The 15,086-nt window shown below is 43.9% G+C and overlaps 1 protein-coding gene across 2 annotated transcripts; it reads right to left on the bottom strand.

Annotated features, from left to right (window-relative positions):
* Positions 1-2,052: 2,052 nt before the first annotated feature.
* On the bottom strand, positions 2,053-4,488 carry LOC127765218 (homeobox-leucine zipper protein HOX19). 2 transcript variants are annotated; one of them, XM_052290076.1, is made up of 3 exons: positions 3,685-4,488; positions 3,398-3,477; positions 2,053-3,086 (listed from the first exon to the last, which is right to left on the bottom strand). In XM_052290076.1, the coding sequence occupies exons 1-3, from the start codon at positions 4,144-4,146 to the stop codon at positions 2,741-2,743; spliced, it is 888 nt and encodes a 295-aa protein (XP_052146036.1). In that variant the 5' UTR covers positions 4,147-4,488; the 3' UTR covers positions 2,053-2,740. The 2 variants fall into 2 exon arrangements, with proteins under 2 accessions (XP_052146036.1, XP_052146037.1); XM_052290077.1 differs by having other exon boundaries at positions 2,091-3,086; positions 3,694-4,485.
* Between the last annotated feature and the right edge of the window lie 10,598 nt (positions 4,489-15,086).

Raw genomic sequence — 15,086 nt, 5'->3', positions numbered from 1 at the left:
CCTGCATTGTATTCCTCTCCTGCAAACCGCCCGTTGGTGCCCTCAAATCAATCCTGAGATGACAGTACAGAGGGCAGTTTTAATCCAGAAACAATCTTCCTATCGCCGGCCGGTAGGTACGCTCCATATCATATTCGATCTCATCCAATTTCATGTGCAGCTCGGTACGTAGAATTAGGATCGTTTGATTGTACAACTACTACCCCGAAACGAATAAATTGTCACGCACGCACGATGCGAGAAAGATAGGTACGGAAAGTACGTATCCCACAAAGCCTGAGGTCCCGAGGGCTGAGCCCAATCCTGGTGGCCAATGATTGCGTGAGGCACGTCATGTGGGCATGCCGCAGCGAGCGTATCCACAGGTAAATCCGCCGCGAATGATGAGAGGCTGACACAGCCTAGTACAGAGAGAGAGAGAGGCACAGGAGATGGTCCCGTCTCGATGTGCCGCTCCGCCCAACGACCCGCGCGCTAGTACAGACCTTGTCAGATCGTTGCCTCAGATCTCGGGACAGGCTCGGGCGAACGTGCCGGCCTTTGTTGCTGACGCTGGGGCGAAACGCGCCGATGCGCGTACGCGGCGCTGGTGTCCAGAACTCACAGGAGGGCGCGCAGGTCGCCATGATGCGCGCCGCGCGGGGGACAGGAGCGACGACGCGTCGCGGAGGCGCGAGCGACACATTTAACTCTCGGGGACGGGAGGCATGTGGACGTGCATGCATGCACGCGCGCGGTGTGACCGGCGTAAACTCTCGTTTGGGATCGCTCGCGCGCACTCCGGCCGTTTCATCGCCTTCACGGGGAACCGGCCGGCCCCCGTCAGATGCTTTGGTGCAAGTCCGGTGCTGCCGGTAAATGTGATATACTACTACTAGTCGTATAGTATATTGTACGGAGAATAGAAAATTATGAGATCGGGGAACTATCTAGAGTTCGATCTAGACTAGAGATGCCAAAGCGACATCAAACGTCCAGATCAGCCAATAAGAGCTAAGCTCAATCATATACGTGTACGATAACAAAGTCTCGCTTGTTTGTAGCGCCAACGCATGCTACATGCATGATTGATCCTCGATATATACTATCGTCATCGATATATTGTTTCGTGCAACACACAATTTATAAAGGGTTATAGAACCAATTGTATATATGTCGTATATACCTTTCTTTCTCCTATACTCTGTTAAATTCATACGCCCCCAAATTACACCGATTACCTTCCGACCATTCGTAGCTCTTCACGGTGGATTTGTTGCGGACGCGACCACCGGGGCGGGCAGGTCCGACACGTACTGCGTGACGACGAGATCGGTTGATGCAGCCCAGCATATACCGGACAGCCGACCGGCCCGGGCCAACACAACGGCCAGAGTACGTGCCAGATGCCGCCGCGCAGCGCGCAGCGAGAGAGAGAGAGAGAGAGCAAGCCGTCAGAAAAGGAATTCCGCTGCCAGGTTAAATTTCCAGGAGAGAGATCGATCGAACGCGCGCATGCGTGCGTGCGTGCGTCCGCGCCGGCCATGCCAGCCAAGCCCCGCCCGGCTCATATTTCTTGGCATGCCTCCCATATTAACTACCACGCCGCGACGCGAAGCTCCTTTTTACGTGTCATGATTTGGTCGTGCCATCCCTCATCACACACACCATCCGCATAATTTTCCTGTGTAAATTAGTTAGTCCATGAAGGCAGGAGCTAGCAAGGGCAACTAGCTTCGACGCTGACTATACCTAAGTGCAGTAATTACTCAACGAACTAGCTACTACTATAGTATGATCGCACGGAAACCGTCAGTGTCCAACAGTACGTGCAACCGGCCGATCATGTATGTGCTACGTACCCGCAGCAAGAGCCGATCGCGAGTGGTGGTGTGGCCGTACGTGTTAAAATTGCCTTGGGTTAATTAATATGGCGTGCAGCAGAGCAGAGATCCAGATGGCTAGCTACCGCTCTCAAGTCCTAATTAAGCAAACGAAAAGATGAGACGAGAGGGCGAAGTCCCGCTCTCTCCTCCTGATTAACCAATAATCAGCAGAGAGGCGAAAGCGATGGCAACTCAATAAATTTTTGAAGTTGGGGAGCCCCGACACACACAATCATTGAGACGTATATCCATACAAAAGTAAACACATGTACACGCACCCGACAGGGCCGAGCGAACAGGAGGGAGGCAGGCATGCTAGCTAAGCTAGCTCATGTCGTCATCCGATCCAACACTGTGCGTGTGTGACACTATCTAAGAATTTTAATCCATCAGTAGTGCTAGTATACAAGCTTAATCTATCTAGCTACTGCACTGCCCCATGATGATCCCCTCTGAAAATTAACTAGCCTGTGAAACAAAAAAGAAAAGAAAAGCTAACTAGTGATGAGAGGGGGGCACACAGTTACATACTTACATGCATGCACAAAAATATACATTGATCGGGTACTAGCTGTGGCCCGGCTATAATTAATTTGACTAATCCTATCATTAAGCCTATGATTGATTTGACTGAGATGGACTGTCTAGCTAATGGAAGCTGGAATCCCCCAGGGCAAGAAACAGTAGCTCAAGGAGAGGATGATGATGCATGATGATCATGTCGCCAATCGCCATGTATGTCACGTGTATATGTTACCTGTGACGTGAGGTAGTACTAAGCTTTAGCTAGCAGTCAGCAGCAGTGCTATGTCTGTTTGGTGTTGCAGATCGATCGATCGATCGAACTGCAGATTCATGAGGATGGATGGATCGGATCAGCAGGCGGCGGAGTGGGTGAAGGGGTTGAAGAAGTGGTGGGTGGTGGTCCGGCCGGGGCCGGCCTTGGTCCCGTCGGCGGCGACGACCTTGGCGGCGGACGCGGGCCCGCCGACGCGCTCGCAGGACGGGCAGATGGTGAGCGTGGCGGCCGGGAGTTGCATGTAGAACGGCGCCGGTGGCGCCGGCGACGGCTGGTGGGCCGCCGAGGACGGCGGCGCCGGGGCGAACTTGAGCGCGCGGAGCTCCTGCAGCTCGCGCTGCAGCCGACGGTTCTCCTCGGTGAGCGTCTCGCAGCAGCGCTTCAGGAACTCGCAGTCCACCTCCGTCTGCTTCAGCTTTGTCCTGCATGGAGTAGTAGTATACGCGTGTAAACGAACCGATCGATAAATGTTTATCAACCACAGCCACAAACTGCACTGCACTCTCAAAATATTTCTAGTTTTCTACACACGGAGATAATCATAATCCTTGTCTCATGCATGCATGATTGAATTACGTAAAGGAAAAGCGACGCTGAAGGTTCTTGCTGAGATAAAAGTAGTAGGATATGTATATATACGTGATGCAAATATGTGCCCACTGGCGCGTGTACATGTTGCAAAATACTGGTCTCGAAGAGGAAAGAAAAGTCGCGAAAAATGAAAAATACTAACCTTGCTCTTCTGTTTTGGAACCAGACCTCCACCTGCCTTGGCCTGAGGTTCAGTTGCTTCGCTAAAGCGACTTTCTGCTTCTGCTCGAAGAAACAAAACAAAAGCGGTGGTTCAGTGACCCATATATATTCGATCAAAAAAGATGAACAAAACACAAATTAATATGCGCCATGTTTTTATCTTAATTTGCTCCTTGTGTTCTACTACAAGTGCAGCTTTCTGCAGCTAGGCTAGCTAGGCTAAGCGGCGGCAAGTCAATAGAACGTAAGGAGAACGCGCGGACGTACGTGACGTACCGGGTTGAGCGTGCTGTGCTCCCGGAAGCGGTCCTCCAGGAGCGCGGACTGCTCCTTGGTCAGCCGGAGCTTCTTGCGGGTGCTCCCGTCGTCGTCGTCGTCACGCCCGGCCGCCGTCGACGACACCCTCTCGCCGTCGGCCTCCTCCGCGCGCTCCCTCTTCACGGCCGCCGCCGCCGCCGCGCCGACGGACAGCGACGACACGCTGTGCGCAGGGCCGCCCCCGCCGGACACGGTCGCGGTCGCGGTCGCGGCCGCGCCGGCCGCCGCGTCGTCGGGCAAGCTCAGGGTCAGCGACGGCTCCAGCGGCGGGCACTGCGACGACGGCGACGGCCGCCGGCAGCCGCCACGGTGCGCCGCCGCCGCGTCGGTCGTCCCTCCTCCTCCCCCGCCGAGGGACAGGCCCAGCGCCAGGCCGGCGTCGCTCAGGTGACCGACGTCCTCCTGAGCCATGTTGACGACGGATAATCCACCAGCAGCAGCTGCTCCTGTCGCCGCCACTTCGATTCGCTTCTCGTGCGTGCCAGGGCTCGCCGTCTCTCTCTCGTCTCTCGCGCGCGAGGTGCAAGCAAGCGAGCGTGCGTATCGGTAGGGGAGAGGAGGAGACGAGAGGCGAGGCCGGCGGAAAGGAGAAGGAAGGAATGAGAGCTCAGCTCAGCTCGGGGGAATGAATTGGTTGGGGAGTTGAGAATATTTGAGGAGGGCGCCGCGGGGAGACAAGCGGAGACACGAACACCCACCCGCCCACATCACACGGGCGCAGCTCGCACACACGGACGCACTCCAAAGGTTTGACGAGCCAAGCCAATTCTGCTAGCCTTTTTCCTTTATTTTCATTCTTTCTTCTGAAAATTACTACTACTGCATAAAAAAAAGTTTGGGTTTTTTATTTTTCGGTTTGGATGATTGGATTGAGCGCGTTTGGAAGGCCACGTGGGCGCCCATGTGTAAAAAGGGCCCGGAAATATTAGAAGCGTCCATGTCATTCTCAAACCCACTGTGTATGCACCAGTACTAGTTTGCCCATTTTTCTTCTTAACTCGTGCCGGCCCAATTGCAAACATGCATCCATAATTTGCATAGTATTTCAAAAGGCGACGCATGCGAAATTAATCAACCGATCGGGAAATGAAAGAGCAATCTATATATGGCGAAATGGATGGCTACGGTGGTGTTCTTTTCTTCTAAAGATGAAGATTAAATTTTTTTACGTAAAATGAGGTGGTATTAACGTATGATTGATTGAGTTTTAATTATTACAAACTTAAAAAATAGATTAATATTATATTTTAGAGCAACTTTCATATAGAAAGTTTTCACACGAAACGTATTGTTTAAACAGTTTGAAAAGCGCACCACGAAAATCTTAATTTTTATCCCACTCTTATCGGAGAAAAGAAAGAGACCTACTTTGCTTATACTATTCGTGTGACTTGCTAATGGCGGGGCACGTATACCTGCGTTCTAGAGCAGTTAGGTATGTCGTAGCTGTGTTTGTATGAGAGCACGCGTTAGTTAAGGTTCACTATAAAAAACGGTTTTTAAACAGGCGGCTAAAATCGATTAATCGACTGAGAGGCACGGTTCGGACGACCTCTTCTAATAAAAGGTCCATAAAAATCATCATTTTTACGGAGGATTTTTTTAAGACAGCGGTATGTGAAAATCGATCTTCACATATGACTAGGTTAAGACCAACTAGTCAACGATTTTTGGTGTAAAAAACCGAAAACAAATCCAAGCACAGCCTACAATCAGATTTAGTACACATCAAATTCACATTCAACATCCACAGTCAGTTTTAAAAAAAACATTGACAAAATTCACACAAACTCCCCAAATCCAAGAAACAAAAATCATTGACACGCCATATCGGTCCCTCCTGAGACCGCGGATGTAACCGGTATCGGATCCACTGCTGAATTTGAAGCATTGGACTTGGGGCTCTCCATAGCGTCTGATTGAGCAAACAAGCATGACGGTGCAAGGGGAGTGGTCAACGGCGGTGGCGACATGTCTATGGCTATATTTGCAAGAGCTGGTTCCAACTCCCTAGTCTAGTTTTTCGTGCGTACGTTTCTTCAAACTGCTAAACGATGTGTTTTTTTAAAAAAGTTTCTATACAAAATTTCTAAAAAAAAATTCATATTGATCCATTTTTTTTAAAAAATAGCAAATACTTAATTAATCACAGTATTAATAGACCGCTCTGTTTTCCGTGCATACTATTTGGTTGGAAACCAGCTCTTGCCAACACAGCTAGGAGATAGCAGAGAAGGAGAGGCCAGGCATAACGGTGAGATAAGGGGAGAGGGAGGAGAGGAGAGGGGACTTAAGTCCCTCAGCGGGCCCGCCACTATTTTAGGGTGTGTTTGGTTCCCCGTCAAGGTTGAATGGGACATGGCAATCCATATTTTATTGGATATGGCGATCCAGTTTTTTGTTTGGTAGAGTGAATATGGCAATCCAGTTTTTTGTTTGGTTGTATGGATAGAGGTGGATTTGGTGATCTATTTTTTTTTGTTTAGTTGGAGGAGTAGGATGGATGAGTGGTGTTGATGTGAAAATACGAGGCTTGGGAGATCTGCTTAACTCCAGTGCAGGTCCAAAACTCGCCTTCGGGTATGCTAGCGTGCCAGTTGATTTGATCCTGCAATCAACAAGAAACAAAGACAAAGAAACCGTGGTTAAATCCATAAACATATCATTTATCTTTGAGCCGATGTCATATATGCATCGATCGACAGTCACAAATAGAAAAAAAAAAGAACTAAATCTACTCGATCGGTTGTAGATACCAATGATATATAATCTTTATGTTGATATATACTTAAATCAAGTGATTGGGATAAATTGGTCGCCATGCCGAGACAGTATAAATCACTTAGATCGAAGTATATACTAACAATGAGACTATATACGTTCATAGCATAGCCAATCAGATAGATCAAACATGTATCGGCTAATACTCCGATACCACTCTATATTAAGATATCAAAGCAAGTAGAATATACCAAACGAAGAGCCCAATATACTTAAATACAACAAGATCTTAACATAAAGGGCGGATTTAATATATCAATAAAACATATAAAACAAATATAGTTAAATCAGGTAAAATCGGCTGAAACCCCGATACTACCCTAATCGGCAACCAAGAAGCAGGCTAGAGATTGAGATTCTAATCACGACTCATAAGATCAAACTCAATTGATGCAGCTATAAGTATGAAAAGAAGGACAATATCTAGACAATCAAGCCATTGGAAGTTTCATAGAGTGGTAGATATCATATATAATCTAAGCCAACGTTGATATTTAACCTAATCAGCTGCCTTCTATTGATAGATGTTAGCCCATTGTAGGTTAGATAGCAATATTGCCAGAGATTATATAAGATATATGATAACTCGACGAATTACATAAGCAAGATTAGAGTATCATAAAGATGGAAGCACTAATCCCGAGAACGTAAGCCGTCATAACAAGTTTTACCTCTTGTTGAAGATCGAAACCGATGCAGCTCAACCCGAAAGCAAGAACTCGTCGAAATAAAACGAAAGCAAAAAGGGTGGCGATGCGCCGAGATTATATTGAACGTGTGTTAGTTTGATTACATAGGTTCGGGTCTATTTATACCCGAAAATTACAAGATATGTCCATATCGGATACGACTATTATCTCTAACAAACTCTAAGATACCATAAGTCTTTACGGCAGACTTTTGCCCAAACATATCTCTAAGGAAATTACATGAAATATCCTAATTAATAGACACAATCGCCTTCTCAGGACTCTATCCATGCATGGCAATCATCTTGAAGCACGTCAACCTAACCCGACAATGTATGTCGTGTCACATTGTCGGATTCGGCTCGATCGGCTAACCCTGTTTGACTCGATCTCTGCGGACCCTAGTCGCAGCCGATTCGGATTTCAGCCGATCCTTACTCTGTTTCCGGGACGATTTTCATCTCAAATTCCATCTCGGTTTCTTCTTCATCTCCGATACTTGAATTACCAAATTTAGTCGTTAACAAGTGGTTACAATCACCCTTTCATTAGAGGTGGTGAGTATACCTCCCTTAAAATTCACCAAACCAAAAAAATATCAATCTACTACAATAAAAAAAATCTGAATAGAAATAAAAAGATAGAAATAAATAAAAATGGAAAAAAAAAGAAAAAAAAAGTCTTCTTCACCGACCGCCGCTGCGCCTCCTTTCCCGCCCGCCGGCCCACCTCTTCTCCCGTTGGTCGCCGCCTTGTCTCCAAATTGTCGTGTCAGTCGTCGTCCCAGTCGGTCGTCGTCGTCGTCCAGATCTAGTCACCGCCTCGAGCGCTCGGGCTCACCGCCCCGCCTCCTCTCCCGCCAGTCGTCGTCTTCGTCGTCCTGGTCGGCGGCGGCGGACCTCTTCCCGTTGCGCCACCGTCCCCTTTTCCCGCGCCGGCCGAGCTTGCATCCCACTGCCTCCCTCACGTCGTCGTCGTCGTTCTCCCATGGTGAGAGGGGTGACGCAACCCACATCGTCGCTCGCCCTAGTGCTCGGGCGGCTCCATCCGGCCAAATCGGCCGGATTCCACCATCCGGCATCTGGAGGGAATATTCCCCTCCGGGCCGCCCTATCCCACTCCCGCCCACCAACCAAACATCCAAAAAAAATAGGCCACCATGTTCTATCCACCCAAATTCCTCCATCCAAACACATCCTTAATAACATCTCACCAGTCCCATATATAGTTTTTACACGTGGCATTTAGAGCACATGACCCCAACCATTATTGCGAGCGTGTTTTCTTAGAGCCCATTAATAGAAATGGAACCTGTGCAATGAGAAAATTGTTTTTTAAGAAGCAGTATCTATTAGAAAAAAAAAATCTATGTTATGGTTTGATTAGTTATTGCCAAATTCTGCTATAGAACATATAAAATTTATATAGTTTGCTAGTTGATATTGTAAAAATGTGTTACAGCTAGAAGGCACTTAAAAAATTGGTAATTGGACGAATGACACTTTTGACCCAATTGAAAAGACAATTCTTCAAACGGATAAGAATATGCACCTATGGCCATATGCTTCTAACATTGTGTTGAAGTGAAAATTTGAAAATTATACAACTCTAAATTTATCATCACCTCAATTACATTACTGGCATGTACTCCCTCCATCCCAAAATATAACAACTTATAGCTCTCAGTATTTGTCCCAAAATATAACAACTTTTCCACCAACATTCTCTTCCCAACCAATTATAACTTTCCACCATTCACTTTTCCCCCTACCTCCACTACTCATTCAATCGTAACCTTACACCATTCATTTCTACTTATTTTCTTAACAACTGTGTCCAACTCTAAAACTTCTTATATTATGGTATGGATGGAGTATCATATTTCATCTTTCACTCCAGCGGTAGGTTAGAAACTTTTTGGCCCTAGGTGTGTTCTTGTTTTTTAAAAATTTTCTCTCTCTAATTGCGCTAGCAATTATTCGCTAGCAAATTATTAATTTTTTCTTTAATCATGGTACACTCATACAATGTCCATAAGTAAATTACACAATCTTACCGTAATAAAATTACACAATCATTAGTACTACGTGTATTGCCACAATCGTACAATGATTTGGATACGGCAGATCCGGCAGCAGAAGAGAACATTACTCATCACCCACCCAACCACCTGTGCGTGTGTGCGTGCACACTACTCGCTCCGTTTCAAAATATTTGTCACCGTTGACTTTTTAACGCATGTTTGACCGTTTGTCTTATTCAAAAAAATTTATGAAATATGTAAAACTACATGTGTACATAAAAGTATATTTAACAATGAATCAAATGATATGAAAAGAATAAATAATTACTTAAATTTTTTGAATAAGACGAATAATCAAACACGTACTTAAAAAGTTAACGGTGTCAAATATTTCGAAACGAAGGGAGTACTAATTTACTAGGTGTTTGTGGTTGGCCTGTTGCACGGTGGATTCTTCCCCAATCGATCGATCTCAAATTAAAGGCCCTTTGCTTCAAAGTAAAATCATAGGAATTTTAGAGGATTTCATTCTTATAGGATTTTTTTTCCTATATAGCACTTTGAATCAAAGGAATGGATCTTATGGAATCCTATGAAATTCCTATAGATTGGCTAATGCCATGCAAATTTTGGAGGAATTCTAACATAAGGTAAAACCTCTTGGAAACTTTCCTTTTAGTCTTTTTCTCTCCTCTAATTCCTGCGTTTTTCCTGCGGTCCAATCAAACGGCCATTCCTCTGTTTTTCCTGTGTTTTGCAATTCTCTGTTTTACACTTACATTCCTACCAAAATTCTACGTTTTTCCTATTTCTATATTTTCTCATTCCTGCGATTCAAAGGGGCCCTGACTTTCCTTCAATTCCTCTCATCATCCAGCAGTGCAGCTACCAGTAGTACTAGCTGGGTTTGGCTCTCCTTTTCTCCGAGCTTGCCATTGCCTGCCGCCGCCCATTGCCTCCCCTTCGCCCAAGTTCTACTAATAAGCAGTAGGCACTAGGTAATTTGGCCTCTTGTTGCCATCTTTCCACAACACCTCGCGGCTTTTCCACATGGGACATGAACACGCCCCTGGAAAGGTTTGCGTTTGGTGTGGGTCAGGGGCTGTTAGCTAGCCCAGTGACAACTTTTTTAATGGCGGGCTTGGAGTTCACATCCGTGTCTCCGTCCATCTCATTCCCGGTCGCCGCGATCGTCCTTGTTAATTAGCTAGCTGACCTAGCTAGCAGAATTAATTATGGCGCGACTTCTGCTGCTTCAATTATATGCTGGAGAGGAGCAGGAGGAGTACTATTTACGGTTGCTGGTTTAACATTTTTTTTCTAATTATAAAAAAGAGACACGCGTCTATATATTAATTTTCTTTTAAAATATGTCATTATTTTTTAGATACGTTTGACTATTCTTTTTTCTAACCTTTTATCATAGAAAATAGGCCAACCTTTAGCAATAAATCAAGTCACAATAAAATAAATGATAATTATATATATCAAAAAATATTATATATATCAAGAAAATAGGCCAACTTTAGCAATAAACCAAGTCACAATAAATGGTTAAACGGATATAAAAAAAAATCAACGATCATACCACATTAATTCTATGTAATTAACTAGACACTTCTGTTTGATAAATTATCGTTGGTCAAAACCTGATTTATTGGTAAAGTAAGAACTGGTAATTATATCATACCGTGTTTGGTTGCCCGTATCTAGGTTAGCTCAATTTGTGGGAGTAAGAAGAAGCATGTTTGGTTGAGTAGGTGTACGTACTGCACGAGAGCCTACACCCACGGGTGAACGGACTATCAACCTAGGCTAAAGAGGACCACAAAATTCGAGCTTTGCTTCTCAGTCCGGCCGAGCTTGGGTATTAGCTAGCTAGTTCATGGGCAGTTGTAGGCAGGGGGTGCAAGTCTACTCACCTTCCTCTTTCCCATTCACCTCATGGAACGGTAAGGGTCTTGACCAAGCTCGAGGGATGCCACCACTACTTCTTTCATCGGATCTCTACCTCCTCTCCTCTCCTTTCCTATTCTCATTGTCGTTGAGCTTTTTTTCTCATGTTCTCAGTTGGACCGGGCGGGCACAAGGGTGCAGGTGCCAAATTCGACAATAAACTCGATGAAGGAAGCATATTTGGACACTACAGATCGAGGTGACGAGCTCTAGGTGACACTAGCTGCCTCCAATAGCCAAACCCCTCATAATTAACCACAGGACCGCCGGCTCCACTGTCCACGAGCCATGAAGCTGTTATATCTGGCAGGCTTCAACTCGTGGTTGTTGGATCTAGTGGCTTTGCCCGTCAAGGTTGGTTCGAGCGACGGGGACGAGAAGTGTGAGCAACGAACAGTAGCCAGAGAGGTCAAAGAAGTGGCAAGCGGTGGGGCTAAAGGACCAGAATGGGTGGGTGAGAAATAGCGCAACGATGAGCGGCGGAGAGGAGTGTGAGAGGAACATTATTTTCTTTCTTTTCTTCTTTTTTTACAACCCCTAATTGCCATTATATAAAACTTAATTTTACCATGTGACAGCGTGTGATGAATTATTTGCCAACTGTACTTTTGTATGAATTATTTAACAATTGAATTTAGTTTAAATCAACTAATCTTTGAGAAATTTAGAATTGACAAATTTTGAGATGCAAGAGGTAACAACAACCAGTTTTATACAACTAAACAAAGAAGATTCCCACATACAACAATCCCATGGTGCATTCCAGATATCAACCTCATATATATCCAAGCTGAGTCAACCTCTTAGCCAGGCTAACCCTTGCCCCTGATTACGGGAGCTTAAGATTATGAGAATCTACTGTTTGGTAGCCAGCTTCTGAGAATTTGGAGAAGTTGGATTTTCTAGCTTCTGGGTTATAGTTCATTTTTTGGATTCTACGACTACAGATTCTTAGAATCTGGATGACAATTTGGATTGTTTAGGAGAGATGGAGATTTTGTGAGAAGTTGTAGCTACTGGAAGCTCCCCAAAACAAACCCCTTATATGGATGGCTCGACATCCAAGATGTTAGGCAACCAAATAATCCCTTAGGGAATGTAAGGAGTTTTTTTTTAGAAAAAAAAAGATAAATGAATGAAGGGAGGATTTAAGCAAGAGAGTATATATATCTAGCGTGCATAACTGCACTACGAATGGTTAGATGATCGAGCGACGCGTACACCGTATCGATCAATCAGATTCTCCGTGCCCTTCGCCCATTTTTACTAGTAGCTGCATGCAGTAGTGGTGTCGTCGTTGTTGGCATGCATGCATGCATGAGTGCGTTCGGGGCATCCACAATGTACTACAAAAGTAGTCCATAGGAAATAAACTATTCCATTCAGCCATCTAGTAACATTGTGCAACTAGTCCATATAAAGGAAATAGCAAAAGGTATCCATATGCATATGGACTACCCATATGACATAAATAATATTATCTATCTCTACTTCTCTCTCTTCTCCTAATGTTACATTGTATCCATATACATTGTGAGGATTGCTATAGTTAAAGTTTATTTATATGGGTCCCATCTATATAGACCACTTTTGCCATATACATTGGAAGATCTCCCAATATTTGTCGCTAGCATGCATGCACTGAGCCCTGATTCGCTTTAATTTGACACCAAGAGAGAGATGGATGGCATTAGGGCAGCCACAATGTGGCCATAAGAAGAGGCCATAAGGTTTTATAGTGACCATATACATTGTGAACCAAAGCCATAAGGCATTAAATGCAAAAGAAAGCTTTAAGCTCATGGCTTGACCACAAGCAATAAAATAATAGGGTAAAATGAATGTGAGGATGAAAAATTTACATGGCTGATAAAAAAAGTACTAGAATAGTACATTGTGGGACCCATCTTAAAGTTTACTCTTGCTTCAAACATTGTGGTAATAACCATAAGAATAGTGGGACCCACCTTAATGCTACTTATAATCATAAACATTGGAGATGCCCTAAATTGCATTGGCAAGAGAGAAGGACGCTCCAACTAAGAGCAGGTACAATAGCAAGGCTATAAGCTAACTATAAATATATTTTAAAGATATAATAGAAGAAAGAGAAGAGCAGTGTGCTACAGATTTGTAGCTAGCTGCAGCACGGACTCCAAGACGTAATGTGTGTATGACAGGTGGGATCAGATATTAATAGTATAGCAAGCAACTATTATATGAATTGGCTATTATATTGGCTATAGGTAGTTTGGAGCAGTAGTTGGCTATACTCTAATGGAGGCAAATGGGGCTGTGGCTAAATGCACCATGGCCCCCGGTGTCTCGCTCACGAGGGAAAAACAAGATGATGTGGGGCCTAACACATATTGCACGGATGAGATTGCAACCAGTAGGGGATTTGAGGAGGCTGCTTTGGGCACTAGCTTAGCCCTTTTGGCCTTGCTCCCCTAACTTTTCGCAATAGTGTGTTTGTGTGTTGATGTGGCCAATCTATCTCGAGAGAGCCGCTGAGCCATGGAGATGGTGCATGATGATATATGTATTGTCACAGTACTGTACTCCCTCCGTCTCATGATAGTTGACGTTTTTAACTTTTTATTTACAACGTTTGATCATTCATTTTATTTGAAAAACTAGTGCAAATATAAAAAAAAGATAAGTTATATGTAAAGTAATTTTGACAATAAAGCAAATAACAAACAAAATAAATAATAATTCCAAAACTTTTTGAATAAGACGAATGATTAAACATTGACAAACAAAAACTTAAAAAGATAAGTAATATGGGACGGAGGTAGTACTTTGTAACATGAAATGGGGGGCTTCTTTCAATGGCCAGAATGGGCGTAATTATATGATCACCATCAGATGCCTCATGGCCAGCATCCAACCAACCCGGTCTAACCAAACTATACTATTAGTCCCATCATCTCACCTAAATAGCTGAGTATAAGTCATAACGATTATTGATTAATGATAAAAGAATAATTTATATGTATGTGTATTCTAGTGATTTATAAGCTAAAGCTATAAAATAAATTACAATGAACGAAAAACATCAAAATCATCTCCAAAATTAATTCTTAAAATTTAAATTTTGGTTGCGTTTGATAAACAGAAAAGCAAACAATAAAGCTGATGTGTGAAAGCGCCAAAATATGATGGTAGAGTCATGGGCATGTATGTGACTTCATCGCTTTGTTTAAATTCTGATACACATGATCATGAATATAACCAGTGGGCTTTTAACACAGGATCTTAATTAGTGAGGTTGAGATTTATCGTTGGTCTTCTCGTAATTTGACAAGGCGCGCGTATTCACACAATTATGTTTAACATGTATATATTGGTGTGTGCATGTGCTTTTTTCCGTAATTTTTTTACACGTATACCGGTCGTACGTATTGTAGTTATTTGTCAAATCCCAAACTACATGCGAGAAAGGACGATGAGCGTACTGACGATCGCAGTAGAATTTTCCCGCGGTAGTTCCTTCACCAAGCTTGAAGTTTTTGTTTTTTTTCCTTCCCGCGACATAAGCCTTACCGATTGCGTTGTGTATTAAAACTCTTTTTCTTTTAATATATTTATGCATGTGTATTTTTTTTTGCGTGCTAGTGAAAAAAAAAGGAAAGGACGATGAGCGTACCGACGATTTAATTATTGGCAACAGCGAGGCTTAATCATGTTGGAAAATTAAAAATATATAGAACTTCTTCGATGACCATTACAAAGATGTGTACAAACATTAAGACTCATGAAAAGGCTATGTGCAGCTTCTCTTGTACTTTCTCACTAAGGAAGTCGTACGTTTGATCACACTAAAAACATGCATATATACTTTTTTTTGAACATTAACATGCATATATACTGCTTGCGCTTTTCCATAGAGATCAGTT

This window comes from Oryza glaberrima, chromosome 3, assembly GCF_000147395.1.
Source record: "Oryza glaberrima chromosome 3, OglaRS2, whole genome shotgun sequence".
Classification (NCBI taxonomy): Eukaryota; Viridiplantae; Streptophyta; class Magnoliopsida; order Poales; family Poaceae; genus Oryza; species Oryza glaberrima.
The sequence above is the reverse complement of the archived record's forward strand: the minus strand, read 5'-3'. Positions and strand labels throughout refer to the sequence as shown.